At 40.6% G+C, this 27,408-nt stretch overlaps 1 protein-coding gene across 3 annotated transcripts in view; it reads right to left on the minus strand.

The window, feature by feature from the left end:
• Positions 1–27,408, minus strand: part of GRB10 (growth factor receptor bound protein 10) — a 145,727-nt gene that overhangs the window by 31,172 nt on the left and 87,147 nt on the right. For all 3 annotated transcript variants that reach the window (XM_064705570.1, XM_064705571.1, XM_064705572.1), the window contains 2 exons: positions 24,933–25,149; positions 22,031–22,172 (listed from right to left, as the gene is read on the minus strand). In XM_064705570.1, the coding sequence (XP_064561640.1) occupies positions 22,031–22,172; positions 24,933–25,149 (359 nt within the window). The remainder of the gene's footprint in view (positions 1–22,030; positions 22,173–24,932; positions 25,150–27,408) is intronic.

The following is a 27,408-nucleotide window of genomic DNA, read 5'->3' on the forward strand; positions in this document are numbered from 1 at the left end:
AGCACATTTTCAAGACATAACCACTGCCTGCATGAACAAAAGATTTATTTCAACGTGTATGCACATACTTAGAGGCTGAAGGTTTGGAAACTGTAAGCTGCTACCCTGTAATTTCCATATTTTAAAAATAAATAGCGGAATGCAGTTTTAAGTGATACATACCTACATACAGACAACACATCAATTTTGTGACAGCATTCCCAAAAGCTGTTTCAACTCTTTCCCACTTTGGTTTAATGTTCAGATGTTCAGATAGATCATTTGACCTGTTTGACATTTTCACATCTTCCCACTCAATTCCTCATTTGCCTCTCATTTTTAGGTAAAAGAAAGGAGAAAGACTTTTTCAATCCTTCTAAGAGTAACAATAGGCCTTTTATGAATTTTGCTGAAGCTTCAGGGTACTTGCAGAATGCTGGAAGAGAGAAGGCTTGGGAAGCAGTTTGTATAGGCTTTGACAGTCCATACCAGCAGGAAGGGAGTGCAGCGACAGCCAGCTCACTCAGTCCTGGATCTGGGGGTCCAGACTGTTCCAGCATTTTCTGTTAGTTTTGACTCTAAGTCTGTAAATGTGCTCCCTTCTCTCTCCACACAGCTCCTCCTAACAGCAATTGCTTTTTATGCAAAAATCCTTTCTGGTTCCAAGATCCTTTACATACATTAAAAAAGACAGTTACAGACACTGTTACACTCTTTTGATTATGTAATGAAAGGCATTAAATTATTTTGCTGGCATTAACCTTTATCTTTCATATATTTTATTGCGCAATTTATCCCTAGATAGCTTGCAACTCTCCTCAGCTGTGCTTACAGAATGCATTATTTATTGTCTGAATTTGCTCCAAGAGCAAGGTTGAGTACAAAACTTCTTGCAAACACAATTTAAATCACTAACAACCCTAGAAAGGGCAATATAAAGAAAAACCATAATAATTTCTTGATTAAATCCTTAAGTAACCAAGCTAGTTACTGAGTATTTTAAATTGCTTTGCCATTATAAATTACTCTGTAGAAAAGGAATTATTACCACATCTTCCTTGCTGCACAGGCTTCCAACCACAAGAACCACATTAATTTGGAGCTTGGCAGAGGGTGCAACAAGGCTCCAGGGAGCGGCTTCCCATTGGATTTAGGAAAGTGGTACAGGTCCCCAAGATTTGGATGGCTCTTTCTTTCCCAGTGGGACACTGTGACAACAGCAGCTGAGGTCCTTGTCATCTAGGGCCCAGGCCACCCTATGAGCCAAAAACCCCTTCCAGCACAGGGCTCAGCAACGTGCACTTGGCTTCTCACTCGGATTTACGATTATCCAAGCAGAACTTCTGTGTGGGTAGGCCACAAACCCCCCCCTTCCCTTCCATGTTTTTCTCAGGAGAGAGCAGAGAGGCTGCAGAGCAGATAACAGGAATACCTTTAAGGGCTGCACACACACCTGGGCCTGGCTCTAGCACTCTATTTGCATTTACAGGTCCAGCCACATATTACTGGGAAAGGGACCAGAGACTGCTTTCAAAGATGTCTTTGGAGACTGAGGATTGGCATTTGAAAATGTATGCATTTTTAATGCATGGGAAAACCTTTGGGGTGCTGACTGTCGCTTATGTGATAAAATGGGACCTTGGGTTTAGATTGTGGTTGATGTAGTAACAGAAATAGAACAAAAACAGCAGCCCAACAATAGGGGAACAATATGCCAAATAAACTGTATTTTGAATGGCCAGACACAACAAAACAAACACGTTATTTTAGGAATGAATAGTTATGAAATTTGTCTTGCACAAATGCAATTCAATTTACCTAGTCTGGTAGCAGAGGAATCTAAGCTAGCATTAAGATGTAGGGCTGAAGAGAAATTAAACTTAGAATGCAATACAGGGTAAGACAAAGATAGACCCTCTTCCCACTCCTGTGTCTTCCTCCATCCTCCCAAAAAAGTAATCACAAGGAGTGAAAAAGCCAAGGATTTAAGGACTTGTGAATCTGTTCCCCAGTGCTTGCAAGAGCACAGCTCCTAAGGTTTCCTCTGCAACCCTGAGGGCTAAAATGAATTTTAAAAATTAATGAAAACAAGTTCTTAGCTGAAGCCCCAACTCCTAGACTGCTAGCATTGACTTCAGCAGCATGAAAAGAGTTTTCAGAAACAGCTACAGTGGTACAGTAGATTAAAAAAAAAAAAGAAAAAAAATCAATTATCCATCTTTACAAGAGTTCCTTTATTCCACACACACACACAGGGACACACACATCCTGATGAAGCAATGACATCCTGGAACAGGAAGTTACACCAAAGATGCCAGGAGAAAGGGAGAAGCTGGAAAGCAAAACAAAAGAAACTTTTAAAGAAAAACCTCTATGAATTCAACATGCAAAGCCTGATATGAGAAGAATCAAGGATGATATGTCACATGGAGACAAAATACAAGGACTACAACCAACCTAAGTGTGAAAATATGAAGATGAGAACAACTTAGGACATTGAAAAATATAACGGAAGCTACTGGGAAAAAAAAAAGCAAAACATGAAGAAAGACTCCTCATGGAAATTGGCCAGAACCTACAGGCACTCAAGGAAATGATGGCCATTTAAAGAATAAACACCCTAAAAAATTTACAGCACAATGGCTTCCATGCACCGAAAACCCCAAAAGCTCAAGCACTATTGGAAATACAAATTTCCCGCACTCCGACAGCATCGGGCACAAGGCGCAATCGGTTTTTGCGAGCGGGCTGAGCTCACTCCGCTCTGGGAGCAGCAGCAGCAGCAGCAGGGTGCTTTGTAAGGAGAGGGTGACAGGCTGAGCTCCAGCAGCATGGCAGAGCATCCCTAATGCCATCAGCTGCCTCTGTGCCGTACAGAACTCAGCAATATTGCTTCACTTCCTGTCTCCCAAGGCATCGGCTCTGGAAGCCGGCGATTCCAAGCAGCGAGTTTCAACTAATTGTTGCTGCCTGCAACGTTCAGGATGTTTTATGGGTCAGTTTGTCACATGCACATAATAAATGCTTTTAACAGAGCTGCTCTCATTGGGTGGGGAGGGGATTTCTGTGCAACTGTGTCAGCATCGATTGTGCGGCCAGAATTAACCCCCTGCAGATCTTTACCCAGGAAAAGTTATGTCAATGGAAGAAGAGAGCTTATGTTATCCTTTCCCCAAGGCATGTGCAACTCTTTTTCAGTGATTTCTTTAATAGGAAGAAAACTGTTCCATGAAACTGCTCTGCTGTTTAACTTCTGGTAAATTTAAGTATCAGAGGAAAATAATGGTGTGATACAGCAAAAGTTTCCAGGGCTGATGTAAGATCTAGGGTTATGGCACCACAATTAAGCTGGATATTCTCTCTTGAATGCAGCTAAGCCCCATGCAAATCTCACTCTCTTCCAACCTACTAAGAATTAGTTATTTTCAGAGGAAATAAAGAGAGAAAAATATTGGCATAAATCAAAAAACAATAATACAAGAGATTTATTAGCATACAGTAATTTTGGGGTGGGGTAATTAGTATCAGAGATTAGTAGTAGAGATCCAATTAGTAGTAGAGATCCAAGGTACCAAGAAATTTTTCATCTTTCTCACTGCTCTGCTTCACTGCTGCACCCATCCACCTGTGCACACTACAGGAAGATCAACTCTCAAGTTTAAGTCCACAGCAAGCATCTCTAACTTATCTATTTCCAAGTTCCCTCTCCAGGGCTTGCTTGAGACCACTTTGCACACCCCTTCCTATGAGTAGGGGCACCATAAACAAAAAAACAAACACAAAAAAGCCCCACACAACCCAACCCTTTGCTTAGCTTACAGGGACAAATTCCCTGCTGCCATGGTTACCACTCCAACTTCTCCTGTGGAACTAGAAATAAAAAAAAAAAAAATTAAAAGAAAAAAAAAAACTTCCCTGAGAACAGACGGCTATATGCTAGCTCTCCCTCCCCTCACTCATCATTGTTAGCCACTAAATCAGCTACATCTGGCATATTTAATTTGGACTAAATAAAATGTCACTAATTAAAAAGATGCCGAACAAGCAATCCATGACATTATAGAAACAGCTTGGTATTCAGCCTATTATGAACTGAAAGGAATCAACCAGTTTTTACCAAAAGCTGGGAAACAAAGGCAACTAAATGGTCCTCTATACAATCCTACTCACAACAATGTCCTCCAGCTCTCCCCTATCATCTACATGTACTGGGGTTTCCAGGCATTAATTCCTGGAGCAGCAGTGGCTCAAAAGTGAAGTAGTTAGCTCATTATAGACTGTAGTATATGGATTGAAGTCTGCAGCATTTATGCCAACTTTTAAAAAGGTTACTTTGCTAAAGCGACAATAAGTAAGACATTCAGCAGGCACACACACAAGCTGCTTTAAAGGACCTCTAGCCACAGAGTGGATGAACAGTAACAGCCTCTCCCCTCTTATGTTCTCCCCAGTTCTCAGCAGCCTGATCTGAAGTGTCACAAACTGCTCCATCCTTCCTCTCTTGCAGCTCCTCTCTTCAGCCTGTTCCTGAGAATTAACACGTCAGCTCTCTGCATCTCCTGCTGCAGGTCACAGTGCAGAGATGTGAGTGCTGCTTTGTACCAACACCTACTCCACAGCAGCTCCTCTCACCCTGACATCAACACACCCTCCCCACCCCATTCTTCCCATCATACTACACGCATCTTTCTCCTTTGCTGCTACATCATTATCAGTATTCCACTGCTGCTTATCAAACAGATTTCAGTGCAAAGCTGCACTGAATCATATAAACCTCTTTTCACAGCCCTTAAATGTTTTCCATCATCTTTTTTGCCAACTGGTAATCTCTCATTCTATCCCTTGTGACTAGTTGAATAAGCATTTGAGTGACGTTATTTTTTCGTGCCTCTAAGGCTGAGGATTTCCCAAGAGAGCAGATTATCTTCTAAGTGCTCTGGTCCAGGTTCTCATCATTTATAAATCAGATGACTGGCTCCTCTATTTTTACTGATATATGACATAGAACACATATGTAGATGTACTTTGATTGCCATTGTTCAATTTCAGTACTATTCATAATAAAATAAAATCCAAACACTTAACACAGAAATCCCTCCACTAAAGTAAATTTTAATAGAATTCTTACAAGATATTCAAGAGGATTATGTTGGTAATGCTAGTACATGCCAGGGAAGCAAAAATATTGCTCTTAGAAACTCAGTAGTTATAAATTAATTAACAGGGAGCTTTACCCTCGTAACTCCAAACTTTATTATTAAAGACATGAGACAGAGATGATATGTTTCAAGATTGACACACCTTTAACTTTTTGGGCTGAGTTTTTTTTTTTTTTTTTTTCATTATTAAAGTTTAGGAACAATCACAGGCTCACATAGGGTTGAGGGATGGAAGCGATCTCTGGAGGTTATCTGATCCTCCCTGTAACCCAAGCAGGGTCACCTAGAGCCTTTTCTCTGGGACAGTGTCCAGGTGCCTTGGAGTATTTCCAAGGACAGAGATTCACAACCTCTCTGGCTGTGGCTGATAGCACTCAGACACCCTCTCAGTCAAAAGCGCTGCCTCACATTCAGAGGAACATCCTTTGTTTCCACTTGTGCCCGTACCTGGGGACCACTGGAAAGAGCCTGGTCTGTCCTCTTTGCACTCTCCTTCAAGGTAGTTATGCACATTCACAAGATGCTCCTGAGCTTTCTCTTTTCCACGCTGAGAGTCCCAGCTCTCTCCGCCTTTCCTCAGAGCACGGATTCTCCGGTGCCCCTATCATCTCCCCAGGCCTTTGCTGGATGTTCTCCAGTATGCCCATGACTCTCTTGTGCTGGGGAGCCCAGAGCTGGACTCAGCACTCCACATGTGGCCTCATTAGTGCTGAGTAAACCTCCCTTAACCCACTGGCGATGCTTTGCCTACGGCAGTCCAGGATATCATCAGCCTTCTTGGCAGCAAGGGCACATTGCTGGTTCACATTCAACCTGGAATCCACCAGGACCCCCAGGTCCTTTTCTGCCAAGCTGTTTTCCAGCTGGGTGACTCCCAGCATGTACTGGCGCCTGGGGTTGCTCCTCCAAAGGTGCAGGACTTTACACTTGCCCTTGTTAAACTTCATGAGCTTTCCTGCAGCCCATTTCTCTAGCCTCCAAGCTCTTATACAGATAGAGAAAAGTTACATAACCATGACATTAACTAAAAGCATAAAGAAGATCTAGTTTGATCACAGATCAGGAGCCCTAAATGGGTCTTTTTGTAGGATTCTTCATCACTATTTTCCCCAGCCAAGCCAAAGTGGTTGAAGCTCCCTTTAAGTTGGTGTTATGGTCTGTTTGTCAAGGCTGATGAACTTCACAGAGTAGGTATAAATATGAAGTTCTGTGCTGAAATCAATGTCATGATAAAAAAATGCTTCCTCATATAGAACTAGATAACATAATGCCAGAGATCTGATGCCAAAGGCTGCAAGAAAGAAAATGCTACTTCTTCATTCAGCATCTGCTTCAGATTATTTTGCATGGAAGTCACTGCTGCTCTGAAGCTGTCAAGGCACAGTCAGCTTCCAATTAAGCTATCTTATCTTTGAAGTTAATTGGAAGCAAAGCTTTCTCCTCCCTATAGGCATCCCCCTACAAGCAGGTAATCTGAGATAATTTCCAAACACATTCATTCTGTGCTGTCCACCCAATTAAATATCTTACACAAATGCAATCGAGGAGCCTTCTCTCTAATTGAAAAGTATATGCAACAATTTTCATGAGGATCCCATTAAACATTTAAAATAATTACTTGTATTAAAAAGACAATTATATTCAAATAGCTCATATACCTAGTTTCTTTGTTTAGTGCAAGCAAAAGGGTATGAAAAAAATCACCAGAGGAAAAGAGCAAACATTGGGTGAATCTTTTAAGAGAGCAGACACCCTCTAGAAACCAATTCTGCGTGATATTAAGTGGGAAATCTTTTAACAGTGGCCTTTCTACTGTAGCTGATCATAGAGAAACCAACCATTTCCAAGATTCCAAAAGGCAATGACAAGGGAGCTGACTCTGTATTTTTATGTGCTATAGATAACACATAAATACCATTACCTACAAGCACGCTTCCTTCTGCCCCTTTCTCCCCTCCCTAAATTATTGTCAAGGGGTTAAAGAAATCTACCATGCAGAGATACCAGTAACTTTATCTCTGTCCTGGCACAAATGATAATTTTTTTTCTCAAAGGATTTTGATGGCTCTGTATTTATATCATGGATCTTCTTTAGGATTATGCTGAGAAAAAAATCTGGGTCATTGAAACCTTCTTGAACTGAACCACTGAGAAAATGAAAGAGAATATAAAGGCACTGGTGTCAGGTTTATTAAAGGAAAATGCCTTTTCCCAAGCTCATTTTTTCCCCCCAGATTGACTGGAAGAAGGTAGATAACCCTTTGGACATCTTTCTTATTCTGAAGTTTCTATTTCCATGAGTGCATAATTCCATTCCCTGTCAAAATAAAACATTTTTTAAAATACTGTGCATTTGGCTCACAGACCCAGTGACATAAGTTTAAGAAAGCTAGCCTCAAAAGGGAAAAGTACAATTTAGGTCAATATATAAGGGAAGATATGTGAACATCTCAGGATCTTATGGTCCTGAGCAAGATAAAAATTCAATAGTCTCTTCTAGACAAAACTTGAATCAAATATATTTCAACATAAACAGTGTTTTCCCCTTCCCGTCTTTCCCCAAACAGCAGCTTGGGTTTGATACAAATCTGAACACTAAGATCTGCTTCCCTTATCTCTATGCTTATTGCAGTCTTGTATTTATGTAAATGAGTAACATACACTTAAATATCATTCTATACACTTCAAATTTCAACATCTAATTCTTACATTCAATTGCCATGTAGAATTTCATAGGTTAAATACATAGTTGTACATAAGAAAACTAATTTATTTTGAAGTGTCCTTTAAAAACATATTGTATTAATAAATGGCAATAATAGTATTAACTATTAATTAACAATTAATTTCTAACTGTGTCAAACCAAGTCTGCTGACTTCAGCAAATCTCACTACTTACCACTTTCAATTCATTCATGGAGAGACAATTCTACACATAAGAAAAACTTTACTGCCTTTTCAAGCTTCAGAAGGTTGGTGGCTTTGGGTGGTGGCAGAGCTTAAGGCTTCTTACTGTAGGAACATGTATCTTGCCTTTTGTACAGCACAGAAAAGTGTCACAACACTTGCTTCTTCCACAACTCCCCCATCTTCCTGCACAAGATTATACATGGCAAAAGCAGAAATTTTTTGCTACCTGCAGAGTAATAACAACAAATACTCTGTACTGAAACTAATTTTGGTTCAACTGTTGCTTATACACTCTTCAACATAACTGACACTGATCAGACCTAAAGTGTAACTCATAATAAGTAAGTGGGTTTGTGGATTTGTTCCCCGAGTTCTGTAGATTCTTCTTTCAGTGAACCCAAGTTTGCTTGGCTCACATCAACCAAGGCTTTGCCAACCCGTGCACAGTAGGAATTGTACTTTTTAAAGCATAAAAAAATAGCTAGTGCATTAATTTCCTTCAGCTGCACCATGAAAACCCTGTTTAAAGAAGAAGTGAAAAGGTTCATTCTCTTCAAGTGTGATGTAACACACTTCCCTTCCACAGACAGTGCCTCGTTAAGCCAAACACCTTAATCTTCTCTGCAGACACCATTATTTTCCACATGTACAGAGTGGGTTAGATAAATTACCAGGTAGCCTCATTCGACATGGAAAGTACCTTGAGATGACAAATGCAGCATGTTTAGTTAGCTAAATCATCCAAAAGAGATCTTAATGACTTTGATTGTCCATAAAGAGGTTAATCAGTTAACTGGGGAAATTAAACCTCCATCCTTTTCACAAACCAACTTGAGTTTCTTGCATTTGGTCTTCTACACAAAACAAGAGCTAAGGGTAGCTTTCCCTAGTACAAAATCAGAAAGCAAATCAAAGGTAAATTACTTTCTGAAATGGCAGTCCAGTTCCTCAACCCTCTCCCTTAGAAACTCCTGCTATTGCTCCCCTCTCCCCTCAGGGCTTACTGGCTCTTGAAGAAGAAATACGTCCCCAGCCTAGATTCCCACTGGTTACTAAATTTTCTTTTTCCTCAAAGTTTGGCATCACTGTTGTGTATCAAGTACCAATGGCTAGAACTATCTGTCCATGAAAGTCTGTATTCCATCCCTAAATTTTATCTCTCCTCCTCTATTGGAAAGGGTACCTCAAATGTCTGAACTTGGCACACAGAAGTGAAACTGCTGAACAGATGTGGAATAGTACTGACTTGAATTTGCACAACAAGACTGTGATATGAAACTCACCATTTTTCACAGGCCCTTAACAAATGACAGAAAAAAATCAGCTCTGAAGCTGCCAGCATTTCTCCAGATAAACAAATTCTGCTGTTTCTTCCAGGAATAACTGAGGACATTGGCCATTCAGGCACATGGTCAACAAAAATTTCCCACTTGGAAACAAGGCCCAATTCAGTCCTAATAAAACAGCTCAGTCACTTAGGGTAAGGAAAGGATCCTCATGATCACAGATCACTGCCTGGTTTACATTCCTCCTGAACTACACAGAGGTGGTGGCAGTCATTTCAGCTGTCACCAGCCACCTCACGAAGCACATCCTGTCTTCACTAGGCATTCAGGTTCTCACTGTGGTCAACAGAAAGAGGAAGAGACACTTGTGCAACCCATCATCTTTTGTAGCTTTGCTACCCTAAGACAAGCATGAAAGCACTTGAAAGATACTTCCCTGTGTCACCATTAACTGGACACAAGCAACCCAAATAAGAGGTGAAGAGGAACAGAGCACACACCAAGGTCCCTTGGTCAGACCACAAGGCTCATCAAGCAAAATATGGAATGCAACACCTTCCCAAAAACTTCTCAAAACCACTTGCTGTTGTTTTTGACAAGAAGCAAGCATCTACCTGAAAAGGTCTGTGAACAGACTGTAAGGACAGTAAAAGGCTGGGACTAGAATCACTGCATCTGACAGCAGGGATCTGACAACCTAAGGCTGATTAATCCCAAATCTCTAACAGAGCTTTTACGAAACTTATGCGCTGAGTTTGATCCAACTGCTGATTTGACCACTCATGATATGAAGTTGGACACAAAAACATGAGGATTTTCTTCACCAAGAAATCCCAATACTACCCTTTGAAGTTAAAGTTTTTTCTCTCCACTTCTTCCAAGCTGAGATTCAAAGAAGGGCTCTCTGTAGGTGGGCAAAACAGCTATGCTGGATATGTTCATTAGTCTACATGCCACTTTCCAGCAGCAAAAAAAATGCCACTGTAAGCAAATAACATGAGAACCATGGGCATTCCTACCACTTGTCTGCTGTAGGTAAAGGCCTCCAAATTTGTCTTACATTAATGCACACATTTTATAATTCAATATGCAATCAATACTCAAAATAGGTATTTACTTCCAGATACTGCTAATTCAGCTACAGCATATAAACCTAATTTGAAATCATGTTATGCAAAGTCAAATATGTCCTTCAAAAACACTTCATTATGGTTGTAGTGCAAAAGCAGAATTGCCCAGCATAAAGAAATTCTCTTCCACAATCATTCAAAAGATCTGTTAATTCACTGTAGAAAAATTGGCCTTGCAAAAGTTTTGCACCAACACAAAAAAATCATGGAAGAAGTCTTTATATATCAGGGTCGGACTTCTGCACTGACTGCAAGTCTAAGCCAAGCAATCTGAGCAACTACCCAGTCAGACTTTAAATACCTTCTCTTCAAGTATTTCCAATGTATTTCTTGAACTCAGTGAGATCTTACTGGTTTGGAATTTTATATAAATATTGTGACATAATTTAAGAGGAAAAAGAATTACTTTCTCCTTCCCTACATTACTGTGTTTTAAAATAAAGAAATTAAGATAATCAACTAATTTTGCCACAATTCATCAGTCCTCATACCTAGGTATTGCCACTAAGTTGCAACTAATATATTCAGAAAAGACATAGCTGTAGTAAAGATTAACTCAATTATGCAGAAAGCAGAGACTGCAGCAAACTCAAAGAATGCAGTCACTATGAATAATTTCTGACACTGTACACGTTTTTTCGTATTATTTTTGCTGGAATTTTACTTGCCCTTTCTTAATGGCTAGTATTTGAATGCAGGGCTATTAGCACTTCCAGGCCTCTGGCATAGGGATAAAACAAGCCCTTTGCAAGCACATCATCCTTGAGCATTTTGATAGACAAGTTAAACATCACAGCTTTTACAGCTGCACATTGGAGAAAGCTTGGGAAAGAGGCAAAGCAGAGAAACTGATGTGAACATGTTTACAGTGTTGTAAAATTTATTTTACCATCTTCAGAGCTACTAGGCTATTTATTTATTTAAGGGATAAAAGTAACATATAAAAAGCTTCCTATGAAGTTCATTCATCTCTTTCATTTTAATGATTATACCCCATCATAGCAGTCTTTCACCTCAGTGCCATTCAGACATCAATAGATGAATGCTGGAGCCAGCATCTGCTGCACAGGCAATTTCTCTACTCACTGAAAGACTCCATCATGCCCTGCCTCACTTCTTGTAGGATTTCTTGCTTTAACTGAAATCCTAAAAGGTTTCTCTGTGACCTCTGAAGATTGCCCAAGTGCTATTCCATGGACACAGAGGCCAAGACACAATGAAACCTTACAGACACAGCACCTAGAGCAACCTGGGCAGAGCACAAAGTTAATTTCTTGTTAGCCAGATTGGCTTGAAGTTCCTCTGTATTACTCGAAGTGTTGCAATTAAGTACTGCTCTAAGCTATGCTTAATTAGGCTATAAGCAAATGCTCATTTGTAACTTGCATGCAATGTAATGCAGAACTGAATGTTCACTGGAAGCAAAGGGAAATTACACTGAAGGTACATTTGCACAAATATAGCTGGCAGCCTCCTGATTTTCCACTTCTTATTAATATCCTAGAAAATACTAAAAAATGTGTTACATTGTACAAATGGTTAGAAATTGATAACCTTTATCCCTGGGACTGAATGTGGTGCTCTCATGACCCCCCCCAGCTGACAAGCACTCCCCTTGAACTGACAGCCTCTCTCTGCAGAAGATGAAAGACTCAGGATTTAGATTATCTTTCCCACCTGTGCAGGCAAAAAAAGAAAACCAACAACAACCCAATGCCAAAAAACAATCAAAACCCCCAACAGACTAGGATGCAAATCAGGGTGGGTAAGTATGCTCAAAGAAAATCAAAAAGCATAAACCAAAACTTTCATCAAAAACATTGACTGGATCCACATTCAGGAGTAAAGCCCAGTCTCACCACTGCTCATGAAAAAAACAAAAGAGGTTCTCAAATATATTTAGGACCTTTTAAATGCTAGAAATGGAATGACATTAGCTTCAAGTGCAGCGAGAGCATTTTTCAGCAAAACATTATTTGAGTCTGCCTTTTAGAGCATGCTCATTTGACAAGGCTGTAACAAGAGGCAAGGCTCAGCCTCACTTGGATGAGCTTTACAAAGCTTTAACAAGCTAGTTTGTTAAAGAAAAAGGTTCAAAGGTCAGCCATGAAAAAAAAAATACATAGAACAAACCAGCATATAACACAGAAAACCACACAGAGAATATAAAATAAAAGGTTTTACCTGCATGACTAGATGTTGCTATTCCTGCAACATCAGCTTTCTTTTCTTTGCCTTATGAAGTGGAGGGTGATCTTTATATATTTAATGCCTATTTCTTTTCAAGCTGTCCCATAAACCCATTATAAGGTGGCAGTACTGCGAGCAATCTTTTCATTTTCTCCTATACACAATCATAGAGATGTGTGTGTGTATACATACTTCAAACATTTAAACATAACACTGCTCAAGAGTTCGTGACAACTCAGTAAAAAGCATTCATAAACTGAAGCACAACAGGTATTTTTCAATGCTAAAACTCTGTACCTGATACCTGATGCTTATCAAAGATCTCATCTATAGCTTGTTCAGCAGAACTGAGAACTTGGTGAACGAAAATTGCTGAAAACATTTGTAAAGCTATTTATAAACTCCAGAAACACTGCAGTCATCTTGCTTTTGGTAGATTTTAGTAAGCAACAGGGAAAATAAGTGTAACCAGCACCAATGTGACAAGCCAGTTACTTCAAAGTAATTAGCTACTCTTAAAGTTTGCAGGCAGGGACATGTTCACAAATGACTCACAGAAGCCTGAGGGTGACTTGTCTGTAAAATTAAATCCAGGTGTTTTACTACACAGACACTGTTATTTAGCTCAGAATGCTCTCATTAATGTTTTGTACCTCCTTTTTTTTCAACAGTTTTTTTAAGCAGTGTTTGTTCCTTATGAACAGCTTTTTCCTATTCTCATTACCTATTCTGGCAAGGATGGTAAGGAAAGAAAATTTTTAAAGGTGAACATAAAAAAGGAGAGGAGGAACACGAGCAAAGTCAGCTCATGGTGAGGCAGCCAACCTTTCCTGGTGGCTGTTGGGCACAGGCACGAGTCCCAGCACTCTGCAGCAGATACAGAGATAACATTCCCACAAAATGTCTGGATGGACAATGCACACTGTAAACTTCGTGTGTGTGCAGGTGAAGCAGTATCGTCATAGGCCATCTCTAAGTAACCCCAAAAAACAGAGCAGTTCCTCATTCTGGCCAGACAAGAGATGTAGGCAGATGAAAGGGGCAGCTGAAAAGACCTGGGTGCTATAAAGTGGCACCTGTTAGGTAAAACACCGAAGCAGCTTTTAAAGGTCTCTCCCACTTTCATCCCCTTTTCCCATAAAAACTTAGAGAACCGTGTTTTCTTTGCTGTTAATGAAATCTCACTGGAAGCGAGTCTGCTGTAACAAAGCTACTTTATTCACATTCCCCAGAAACATCCCATGCTCTTGGGATGGGATCTTGGATCCAAACTTCAGCTGATTGTCAATCCATTTTGTTTCGGAGTGCTATTCATTTCTCCCTCAGCCACACCAGAAAAACCCAAATAGTGCAGGCATGAAGCACAACAGTGGTATTTCCAATTCTGTTGCCTCCTGAAATGTAGCAGGAGAAACCAGCCCCAGTAATCCCAGCAGCAGCAGAGTTTACCACTGGAGAGAAAAAGCAATCCTAATACCAGTGGAGAAGCATGAGATGTAGCTTCTACGGACCAATGATGGCTTGTCCTTTAGCAAGTCCAGATTAAACTCACTTTTATGTAAATTTAGTAAATGATGTTCAGATTACAGGCAGGCTGAAGCAAAGACTGAAGGTACTTACATTAATTAAACAAAATAATTTTTTAGTACAGTAATTCTGCACTCCTATTAGGAGGAAGAATAATATAATAAGAATTTGATAGCAATAGGAGGCTATAAATCAAAAGCACAGAGAATTGAAACTCATCCCACAATGATTTAATTAACTTGCTATTGAATTCCAACTGACATTTCCCCCTGTTTAGGAAATGGAACAAAACTATATCTGCAAGCTCTGGCACAATGCAAGAACATCCTATTACCAAAACAATGAATTAACTCCAAGTTCCTTCTTCCCCACGCATCCATACACAAACACCACCTAAGAGAAGATGGACATTTCAAATAGATTTCCACTTTAATCGGGGGCACAGGTCACTGTCCAGGAAATTAAAAGAAGTCCAAAGAAGACTTTTACCTGCTCTGAATGAACAGCATCCCTCCTCACACTTAAGCAACAACTGTGCTGATGGGTTGGAAAGGAACAAACTAAACACTGGCTTTGCCTGCCATCCCTAGAAGTAGATGCCAGCAAGCAAGCAAAAACTTGGGTGTTTTCCCAGTCCTGCTCTCCATACGTCCACAGCATCCACCAGGGATCACCAGCAGCTCAGCTGCAGGTGCCAGCACAGCTCTGCAAGAGCTGCCACAGCTCACCTTGGGAAGGAGCTCGTGGTCACATCACCTACCAGCTGCTGGCAACAAACTGGTGCCACGAGGTCACAGAGGATACACACAGCAGAGGCTCTCAATTATGAGCTGGTGCTTTCTTTCACCTGCCCTCTGGCTAGCAGAGGTCCAAAAAGGCTTCTATCCAAAATGTCTAAAGTTGACCTGAACTCACAGCCCGAGTCCAGACAGCACAGATGTCACACAGACTCAGTGTGCCTGTTCCTGCCTTGCTGAATGACTCCTTAAAGGCTATCAGCACAAAGTTACAACACCTCTGATTTGTCTCAACCATTCATTTATGGTATAATTACGGTCACTCAATCTAGTTCTGGGGTTTTTTAATTCTCTACTTCACTTATGTTTACACCAAAACCCATTCCTTCCTGCCTCATTAGGCACAGAGAAAGTTAGAACTCCTCTCATATTGTGCTTTCCCATTTTTCACTGCCTTCTCAGCCTGATAGCTCCTCAGTTCTGTCAATTCCTGATCAAAACATAGAACAGCAAAGTTATACTCTTACTGTACTGTAATAAAATACAGCATAAGGAATGTGCAACAAAATGTGCAAGTGCACACATAACTAAGGTGCCCACAGAAAAATGTAGTATGAACACACTAACGCAGTTACTGGTGCAAATACCACAGACTGCTCAGCTTATTACCGTGCAACAGCTTTTTAAAACAACTGCAAGTATTACTGAGTGGCTGGAGACCCACTGGGGTATATCAGGACATGTGGAGCAAGGCAGGCTTGGGCCAGGTTGGTTCCATGGATTGGATGGACAGTGCAATTCCACACTGGTCCTGAGTACACAGCCCTCCTCCCAGCGCACCCCCATGGCCAGAGCATCACTTCCAGGTAGGGAGCCAAAACGCTTCTGGGAGCTGGGCCAGGTTTGTGTCATTGGAAACAAAAAAATCCCAACAAATAACATAGTCTTGGGTTTGAGCATGAGATGCCCTTCATATTTCCAGTAATTCATGTTGGGACTGTAACTACTGTCCTGGCACTTCCCAAAAAGCAAGAACAAAGAGACTAATTTTTTTCTAACACAAAGCTTCTTGCTGTAAGAGGCATGAGGAAGCAGAAACAGCAGCTTTGCCTCTGTGCTGATCCCAGTGCTCAGCAGCCCACATGCAGGGCTCCAGCTGGAGAGCCTGCAGACCCACCTGGAGACCAGCACCAACAGCACCAAGGGCTGCTGGCCTTTAGCTTAGCCCAGAAAGCTTCTTAGACCTCAGATATTCATCATTCCCTTCCTCAGAATGAGTAAATGCGACTTTCAGCATGATGAAACTGATCATGCTGTGAACTCACCTCCACCCTGATTTCAGGACAACATGTTTCCATGAGGTAGGAGATAAGATGACAAGTAATGCAATCTTTCCTTCCCTGCCAATCAAATTTAACTCTGTTAAAACTTTGGGAAGGCGTTATTTCTCCAAACGAGAGAAGGGCACCCAAAGGCTGCTTTCGTGCAGTTAGATCACAGCCCTGCAGCAGAGGCCTGCTCTTTCCTACTTTATTCCCAAATACAATTGCAACTACCTTTAAAAAAAGCATCTGAGTTAAATATGCTGCAGAGCAATTCATGTATGATTAATTTACTTAGTGTAAGAGACTTGTTTCAAAGAAAGATTTGAGAGAAACAACATGATATATCATGGCAGATACTCCTGAAAACCCATGTTTTAAAGCTGGGCCAAAGGGAATGCCTAGACTTAGACGTAAGGAAATTACCAGATTCTATCCAGCTATTGATTTGGCCTGTTTCGAGAAAGTAATGCCCTGTTGACACACTTAGATGTCAGTATTTATTTTCAGAATGTCTTGTTGCAAAAGATTGTTCCACTGAAGGATCAAGTACAAAATTTGCTGTGACACGCACAAAATCCAACAGTACATAATGCCTGCATTATGCACAAGTTCATATTTTTATACAGCTTCTCTTTAGAAAAATCAACATCCACATCTTCAAAAGAGTCAATATAAAAGTTTTATGGGAAGAAAAATTAAAAAATGTGCATCATAACATGTAATTAGAACAATAAAAACTAAGAAGTCTGTTTACACAAGCTCCCTTGAAGAGTAACTAAATCTGGAAAAAAGAATGACATTAATTCATACCCATTTGTGAATTTAATTTGCTAGAAAAGAGTAAATAATTTGGGTACATCAAACTGCTTTTTGGAAGTTTGCCTGGGCTGTATAGAGGGGGGATGTGAGAAATTTGCCCTATTTTTACAGTTGAAAGCTTCATTGACTCACACAAGATACTTAAGCCTAATATCCTGTGGCATTGCAGTGACCTACATGTAATTATTGCATGCTTTTTCCAAAATATTTGTACACAACCAGAAATTATAACCTAAGTTACCAACTAGCTCTTCATTTATACCAGCAACACAAAGATGGACTTCAATTGGCAGTAAGGTAGCTATCTGATGTTTTTAGCAATCTTTTGGACAAATGTTTGGTCTTGGTTTGGTGCAATTTTCTGGTTTCCATTTTTCTTAGACAAACATATTTATCCTGTTAAGCAAACAATGGTTTAAAAATTTTCAGCTGTCCCTTCTCCTGGCCTGCAACCACTTCCCCCACTTCAGACATGGGGTGATCTTGTGTTTGTAGGTGTGCATGAGCCTTACATACAAAGATGTGGGGAAAAGGGAGAGAAAAATATCAAGTGGTCTTGCAATGCCCCTGGTGTCACCCAGAGCATGTCCTTCCTGCTCCTGCCTTTTCTTGCCCTTCCCATGCATGGAAAGTGGGAGTGCTCTCAGAGGTCTGCTGGAGCTTTGGGCTCTGTGGTGATGGGCAGATGGGTGATACTTAGAGGACAAAATCAGGCACAGAAGAAGAGGGGAATGCTTGGGCATGCACTGACCAGGGAGCTCCTCTCCTGCCAGCCTCCTGTCCAAGCTCACAGACAACGCTGCTCTCAACTCAGGGATTTAGGAGCTCTTTGTCAGCTACCACTTGAAGGATCAGGCTTTCTCCAAGCACAAGACACCTGCACTGTCTCACTCACCACACCAGAAACTGAAGTAGCTACTGACCCAGCAGCACAACAGGTTGGTACTTCCCATCCAGGTGCTCACCAGCTGCTTGGCTACATCACTAAAACTTCAGCTGCGCCATTTTTTACAGACCCATGTGCTGCTCACTATCAACAACCCAACTTTTAACGTTTTTCACTGTAAAACTAAGCTCAAAGTGGGCTTTTTCCACCTGCAGACCTGAAATCAAGGATCATACTACTGAACTCCAAAGAGGCATGTATCTCTTTAATGCAAATAATTTCTGAATGTCTATCACCAGGTTTTTTAGGTCACACAACTCTATTAGCACACGTTGCCATTGTGGATGTTGTTCAGTGCAGGACAGCCTTTGAAATGTAACCTGAAAGTTCACTGCTATTTCTCTTCTAAGTCTTTTACTTCTAAATTATGTGCCAGTTTTTCAACCTTTGTGTGCTCAGACAAAAAAATATCCACAAGATTAAGTTCTTTTTCTAAAGCAAAGAAGATTATCCAGATTTTAAAAAAGCACCGTCTAAAAACCAAATCTGAAATTATTTCAATAAGCCCAACACTCCAGTTTTACCCCCCAGATGGCTTCTCCCATTAAATGACTATCCCATTTGCCTACAGGTGTGTTTAGTTTTGTGCTGCTATGAAGACCTGTTATTTCCCACTGTTGTCTGTCTTCTGGGGGCAGCTGCAGTACACTGCTGCAGCCATCAGCTTTAAAAGCAGCATTCAGTGCCTGACTAGCAGCAGAGTGAGAGGTGGCATACTGCTTCCTGCTGTGGTGAAATCAGTACCATTACCCAACAGATCTCGTAAAAATATTCTCCAAAAAATGAAATTATTGCACTTTTTTGAGTACCATAAAGAAAATGCTTTGTCACCATGAGAAGACAGAAAAAAGAACCCAGCACAAAAAAGTAAGAAAGGCTTATTACAGTTATTTTTGACTGCTTTACTGTTTTTATCTTTTTTTGCTGAGCCAAGAGTAGGAAACAAATGCAGAGCCGTGCATAAAGCAATGCTGTGAACTGCTTGTTAAAAAAAGCAGTGGCAACTACATGAAAAAAATAAGGAAGAGACTCAGAATCAGTAAGAAACTTGTATGTCAGGCTCTAGCTACAGAATAAAATTGACAGAATAAAATATGAGAAGAGACAATATCCATTTTTTCAGCCGAAAATGTAATTCAAGCTTTATGACCTGAAAGCTTCTTTACTCACTCTTTCATTTCATGCATCCTTTTCCTATATGGAACAATATACTGTGAAAAAGTACAACTTTTAGTAAAACTTGAATAGAGCTGGCATTTCTTTATGCCTAAGGCATATGACATGAGACTCTTCTATGTTTAACAAGACTGGATCTTTAAATTCCTCTTGCATAACCCCTACTAGATTTTACCACTGCAGAGTTGTATTTTACAATTATTAAATAACAGTGAGGTGTTCCAGGAGGAACAATACTAACATTTACTTTGTGAGGAAGTCCTCAGATCCTCCAGCTTCCCAGTGATGTGTGAGCCACATGTGATGCCCTGTGTGATCAGAGCTGCAGCACTGCTGGCTGGAACTGCTATTGGCTTGTTTACCTGTAAATGCTCAAGAAGCATCAAAGGAATCCACTAGCACCTCATGCATCCCATGTAAACAGAATGGCTCATTCTCATCTCCAATTTTAATCTGTGTTCATAATTTGTAAGCAGAGAACCTGAATTAAGCATCTTGATGTTTTACCTTGGTTAGCATTTAACATTGTATTTATATTTTTCTTAAAGCACAACTTATTTTCCCTAACTGCCATGTACTAAAACTTGCTATTGCATTCCTTTAACTAAGCTCATCACTTGTTTTATTAATCAGTAGTTTGTACTGTATTGATGGACATCTATCTCAGCCAAAGCATGTCCTAAAATAATTTACTCAAATTCCCAAAGTACACATTTTTTTAAGGTGTTGAAGTTGAAAAGATGTATAACATTTCTTAAGTTACTAATTTCTTTTTACTCGTGACATTTAGCAGACTCCCGTGAAGGGAACTAAAACGGAGTTAAACAAATTATGAGGAGGCTGCCCAGAGAGATTATTTTGTTATCCAATGATATTCCATGTTTAAAATTGAGGTGGTTTTCTTCCTTCATGAAGAAACTAAACCTACTCTCTTTTACCATTCATACTTTAAAAATAGAAGGGTTTTTTCCAGTTTTGTTTCTCTGACCCTTCATTAAAGAGAGCAAAATACTTTGATAGAGAGGAAAAGAACACTTTGCTATTATCCCCTTATCCAGAGCCAGTGTTTCTCAAATGCCTCCAATGAGTTGATAGGATGAAATGATCAGTGTATTTACATCTACAAAAGAAACCATTATTGCTCAACCTGCTTTACCTCCTCAGTTTGTACCTTAAAAGGTTTTACCACTATAATGGATTGTTTTTGATTAAAAAATTCAGCAGAAAGCATATCTATACAATATAAATTATTTCATTTTAGGCTTTCAAAACATTTGTCAAAATTTTTTGATTTTAAAGAAAGGTAGAATAATTAAAAAAAATTATAAGGTAAAACTTGTGAAAAGAAAAGATCTTCTATTCTGCCTTTATAGCCATCTTCTCACATACATTAAAAGACCGGTTATTTTTATATTTATCTGCTGTTAAACCGCTAGTTTCTAAATTCGATCAAAAGCTGACTCACAGATCATTTAGGGTTCCTTAAGGTTTTACAGAGCCAAGTTTAGGGTGGCTTGGGTAATTTTAGTAAAACATAGAGCTAAAAGGCAAAGAAACCCTGAGCGGGAGGATATTTGGAGAGGTAAACACAGGTTCATCAGAAACTAAAGTTTATTTCAGAAAGACAGCTCTGCTGCTGTCCTGCTGACGAGTGCCAGGAGGCAGAATTGCCCCTGGTTTTATCTCCCCAGAGTAACATCAACTCTGCCTTGGCACAACAGCTTAGCCAGTACCTGGGTCTCTGACAGGGCCTTGTGTTAAATTCCCAATGGGATGGCTCAATTTTTTCCCAGGGCATGATTTGGTTACCTGTCTGTCTTGTATGGCTAAGAAATACAGTAAAACCAGTGGAGGTGCACTCAGGTGTCTCTCAGGAAAGAAGGCAGCTGTTTATGGCACTGTAACACAACACAGAACACACAAGGGCACACACAAGGGCACACATCTGGGTCCTCTGCTTGTAGCTGTACCCAAGCCCTTTACCCCTCAGAGAGCATGTAGGAACTAATTCCAAACTAATTGAGCAGTGACACAGAATTTCTCCATATTTTTGGGTACTCAAGAACAGAATTGTTGTAAGCCATAGTCAGAGTAGCCCATTTTTTAATTCCCATGCAGGTCTGCACAGTTTACAAAATAAAGGTTTTTGAGCCCAGCTTTAGTCTTCAAGTGTGCTTGAGGAATGATACAAAACAAATGATTGTGGAGTAGGACCGAGAAAAAAAACTTCTATGTCACTGAGGTTACTGCTCTGGACCACATGAGAGCTCAGTCTGGGTTATCTTAACTACCAAGAACCCAGAAAGTTACTCCATCAGCTTTCCATGGGACAACCTTCCCCTTAAATCCCATTACAATGAGCTCTGCCTAGTCACAAGCTCTAACAACATCTTTGCTTTTTGAGCAGCTTCATGAAAAACAGCAAATAAAACTCCACCATGTCTTTAAAGAATTCAGCTTTTCAGTGTTTTTGTGACACCTAGGATATGCAGTATAAAAGGCACAGATCCTCATCCAACTCTAAGATAATTCACTTGACTTCAGAATTAGTAAATCTTTAGGCTGAATAACAGAATCTGAAGGATATTAAGCATTACTGCTCCATTCACAACATGCATTTATCTGAAAGAGGCTTACGTAATTTTTACACATCTTTCTTACAAACCTTCTAAAAAATGTCTGAAGCCCTTTTTGAAGGTACTCTCTCGGCCAGTGCTGCCCTACTCACAGACAAAGTGCACAAGTTTTTTTACTTATCTGGAAGCTTTCTTTCTGCCTTCAAAATGAAGTAGTCCACTGCTGGTTTGCACACGAATGGATGACCCAAAGTTTCATCCCATACTCACATGCTTACTAGCAGGTTGACTCTGAGGTAAAGATCCAGGGGCCAGCACTGGAGAGCTTGCAGGGCTACAAAGTTCTGGGAAAGGGTTTGGGATGGCCGGCAAAGATGATGTTCGGAATTGCTGTTCCTCTTCTTGAAGACGCCTGTAGACACAGAAGCACTACACATTAAGAGGAGCAAAATGGCACCACTAGACCTGGCTCTCCTGCCCCAGGGTTTGTGATAATGACCCTAAAAACAAGGAATCAAACCCATTCTTTTTCTAGGTAACTACTATACAGTTACAGCAACTCCTAGTGCAAAGTAGGTAATTGCATGTAAAAAATGACCAGTCAGGCATCCATGCTTGTTTTATTGCTCATAATTCGATTACTTGGGTGAGTAACTGAGGTAACTGTGCAAATAAAATAAACAAAAATATCTATCTGTATTCACTGTTGTAAGCACTAGATTACAAGCTTAAGCTGTGTGTGCCAGAAAGTCAGTAAAGCTCTTCCAAAGCAATGTGAAAGAGGAGAAAACAATGGCAGTCACTCAGAGCCAAATTCCAAGTGGATTTGAAAACAAACATGTACCCTACTGTAGAGTTCTCTAAGCTGAGACTTAAACCAATATTGTCACCTCATTATAATACCAGATTCTATCTCCAAGCAACTCGGCATTTCCTGAGAAATAAAAAGGCAAAGACATGGCTTTAGCAATAAGCAATTAGCTGGAATTGTACCCTCCCACCTTATGCCTGTCCTACAGTTACTGTTCAGACAAGTTTGCATCCATCAAAGTATGCCTCATGAGTCTGCATGTAACAGTTTCAGGTCCAGTTTATGGTACCCCTGCAGTGCCCACACCAAGAGAAGAAAAACTAAAACCTACAAAGAAAAACTAAAAGAACCTAAAAACTAAAAGAAAAACTAAACCAGAAAAGCTGTAAGACCTATTCATGACTACACAAATGGCTTTTGGTTTCCCTGCTGCCAGGGTATCACCACTGAAGATGCATTAGCTGACTGCAGCACACTGCCCTTCAATGCCTAAGCAGAACGCACCATCTAGTGGCAATCATGAAAGTTTCCAAATCAACTAACTACTGGATTTGAAAGGCAAATCATTAAAAACTCAGTTTGCTCTCATTTTTCTTCATGCCTTCAGCAAGCAAAGCCTTCTCAACAGAGCTGCCTGGGAGACAGCTGCTGAGTTTGCCCGCGGCAGCATGCCCCACTCTGGGCACTCTCATTTGTATTTGCCTGTACCTGGGGGATGGCAAAATACAACTACTGTGAAACCTGCTCCACAGGTAACTTTGTCCTGCAATTTAGTTGCCTTGGTATTCCATGAACGAGTCTTACAGATCTGGGGGGGTGCAATTAACAGCAGTTCTAACCGTAACTATGAACTATGCCAACAACTACTTGACCTGCTTCATATATTAATTTTTTTTTTGTGCTCCCCATGTGTGCAGTTCTCTACAGCACAGGGTAAAAGGACAGTGTAAGATTTCTTCAGACCAGTACACATGTCATATCTGTGCAACAGGGCGCTGCACTGCAAGTTTTTGACTGACCTCCACTGTAAGAAATGGAACCAATACAATTAGAAAGGTGTGGTTTCCTGAAGCTGGGAGTTCTCTGTGCTGTGCTCTGCTGTGGCTGTACAGCTGCCAGTGGAGCATTTACTTTATAACTGACACACACATAAACCTGTGCTCCTAGGAGACCAGAGTCAAATCACTCTGTTCTGGTGGCAAACAAGATGAATCCAGATAACCCTGAATAGAAGCTTCACCATCACCCTCTTTGATGATGATAAACACAGGATGTTCTGGTGTGCATTGAAGTATAGATTTCAAAAAGGCAGAGTCTTCTATAATAAGAGTTGCTAAGTTTTTAAACACCAAAAATAATTTAAGTGATTTGACTGAGATATTTACAAATTATCAACAGCTATAGGACTCCAGAGAGTACATTTTCCAGTACAGCCCCATTCAAGGTTAACTGTGAAATACCTGTAGAACTGATGGCATCATTAGCTGACCTAGCTGCACTGCATATCCATTCAAATAGAAAAGTTGCCTGTCTTACAGATACCATTCCTATAAGCAATACATCAGTGTTAAGAGTTAGAAGCCACCCCTTCTACACATGGTATTTTTCTTTTATTATACTATTACTTTTCACTTCCTTCAAAGAACAAACTGCTACCTAGCAGGAAAAAAATTAGTTTACCTACTCATGCTGATAGGAGCTGCCTTCCTCCTGCTGCCTAAAAAGATTTTAAGAACCTGTACATCACCTATATACTCTCCCATCACCATCAAGAGTTTTCCTCTTGAAGCCTGAATTCCAGTCCTCAGCTTTACAACAGGGGGACACAACTTTAATACTTTTTTTGGTAATGACAACACAGTGCACTGAAGTGAGTGAGCTGAAAGTGCCCTGGGAAGAACAGATAGCTAAATAAGAAATTTTTTTTTTTTTGTTTGTTGGTCTTAAACCATTGAGGAAACCTCCACAAAGAGAGAGGAACTTGCTGTGTATCAAAAGCAGTTAAGCATACCCTCATCTGTCTACATGATCTCTTATGTTTAATAAAACCTATAGGCTGTCAGTGGACACCAGACTTGAGAGCACTGGCTTTAACAGTTTGGAAAAAATCCAAATATGGATATAGCTTCTGCCAACTGGTACCAATGAAACACTTCTACAAATCAGCTACTGCAGAAACCTCAAAACTTGACTAAAAGAAGGGTGATAATATGTGGAAATATTATGTCCTACACTTTTCTACACAGAAGTCCAGTCTAACGCCAAATTCTTCCCAAAGTGGATCTCCTCTTTTAAAATACAGCTCTTTTGAGGCCAGTTCACGGCACCTTACGGAAGAGGAGGCGAGTGCCGCGTCCCTACCTGACAGCCATGATGCGCACGGGCTGGGAGCGCTGCACCCGCTGCCGGGGGGACGTGGGCTGCGGGGCGCCGGGCCCCGGGGACGGCAGCTGGCTGCGGCTCAGCTGCCCGTTCTGCAGCAGCGGAGCCGTCTCCGACTGCATGCTGCACGTGGAGTATAAGCTTTCAAACGAGGAGTTCATGTCGTTCACCAGAGCTTCCAGGTCCACATCGTCATCTGAAAGACAAAACGAAGGCAGTGTAACACATCTGGAAGTCCCAGGCGAAGGAAATGCGGCAAGAGCAACGACTAAGTTTCAGTAAAATTGTAACATAATTTTTTAACTACATTTTTACAGTGCAAATTATTATTACAGAAATAATGTATTTTTCTTAGAGTAGAAAACCACAACAAGTAAGAGCCAGCAATGGAGATTTGTTTTGCCTTCCATGGAGAAAAGCTATGGACACAGAATAAATATTACAGTATTTACTCTCTCTCTCTCTCTCTATATATATGTATGTGTGTGTGTGTGTATCACACAAGAATTTAGTGGGATTTTTTAATAACAACAATGCTAATGTGAAGCACCACTTCACTTACCGATAAACTGCTATATATTTCCAAAGCATATCACTTACAAATACCTCAGTTTGGCTTGGCAAAGTATCAAGTTTAGATTGTCCAACATTGTAATAAATACTTTGAAAGACTGAATAATTTAGAAGGAAAAAAAATTAAGACAGTGCTGCAGTCCTGGAAGACATCACTATACAAGTGATTATTACATCTTGTTTAAAATCCTACCGTAGTTTTGTGACATGGTATTTTGAAGGGCAGTCCAGCAACTTTCATATAGAAAGATCTATCTGTATCCCTGCTCTTGCAGTGTGATAGATAGACTTCTACCTTAAAGAGTACAAAGTAAATCAATCAAGGATGTGGTGTGGCTGGCTGGAGGAACATCAGTCCCTAAAAAGAGCACCAATCTTTCTATATTCGCCACCTTACCTCACTGTAAATAAGTAACTTGTGCTGAATCATTCCTCCTTAACGATCATAATTACTCTGCAAGACAAGAGAACTCTGCAAGCCCTTTGCACTAACCACTCTCTGAACTCCTCTCGCAGAGCACTGTAATTACTCCCTAGCCACAAGTTACATCACTCCCTATCAGGAGTTCAGCAGGCTGATGAACACACACATTGATATCTGCTTCTGGTTACAGCACAGCCACTGCCTGAACAGCTACTCCTGACCCAACAGAGCTTTGTGCAGCCAAAAATGTGCCCTTATTTTCCAGCTGTATCAACTGGCCTAGCAAAACATACCATTGCTGCCAGCAAACTTTCTGTCTCACAAAACTCTTCATGACAGGGATGGAAAGTAGAGACAAGCGATGGAGCTGGTCTTTTGCCATGTTTTATAGGTAAATGAACCATCAGAAGCAGCTTGCAACCAGCTGCACTATTTTCTTTCAGATACCATAAATTATTTTGTACAAATATCACATTTCTTGAGGTTATAATGTAAAACAGGCATCGCTCAATTTCTGTCCACCAACAACATGCCCTGATAACCATAATGAGATCTGAACATGGCATTTACATGGCAATTGTATTGGGATGCTGATGACCTCCATTCTCAGTGTTGGGTGAACAAAAGACCTGCTCAGAATTAAACAGTGTCGGGTTTTCGGCTGTTTGAAGGGCCTAGAAAGGCCCGGAGTGGCCTTGGGGCAGCCTGCGTATCGAAGGACGAGAAGAGGCTTCAGTTCTTCTTTCAGTTTTTATGTTTATTAATTGTTTATCTAAAAGATGTTCTTTCAGCCCGACAGAGATCTGCTCAGCAGTCAGCCATGAGCACACTGTGCCGCCCTCCGGGCAGGCACCTATCTTTATACCCATTGTTACGTGTACAATATTTATCATTTTTCCCCAATACCATTTATTCTTATTACTCAGTGCACTTTCAGTAATAACCAATCCGAAAGTGCCACCATCACCAAAGAAGATGGAGGAGAAGAAGAAGAAGGACAGGACACGCCCCAATTCCTCCATCTTACTTCTCTAAACCCCCCTGTACATAAATCCTAAACCCTGTGTCTCACCCTCTAATTAACTAATCCCTTCACCATTCACCCCGGTGAAGTCCTCCTATCCTCATACAGGTGTCGTCTCCTGTGTAGGACCAAAGTCCAGCCACCAGACACTTCTGGCAACATTCCAGGACTCCCGAGCCCCCCAAGGGTGGTCTCAGTGGCTCGGCACCTCAGGACTGAGATCCTGAGATCCGACAAAACAGGTTTCTGGTCATGCCCCTGCACCTGAGCTCTATTTAGTGACATGAAACACCAAGTTTCTCACTGCAAGTCAGTAGGCTCTTTATAGTAAAGTAACAGCCACTTAGAATGTACTCAAGAGGATTTCAAGGTTTACACATGTCAAAAATAAAAAAAACAACAAAACTGAAATGGAAAAAATCACCACATCATCC

The sequence above is a fragment of the Zonotrichia leucophrys genome, chromosome 2, assembly GCF_028769735.1.
Source record: "Zonotrichia leucophrys gambelii isolate GWCS_2022_RI chromosome 2, RI_Zleu_2.0, whole genome shotgun sequence".
In the NCBI taxonomy this organism is placed as follows: Eukaryota; Metazoa; Chordata; class Aves; order Passeriformes; family Passerellidae; genus Zonotrichia; species Zonotrichia leucophrys.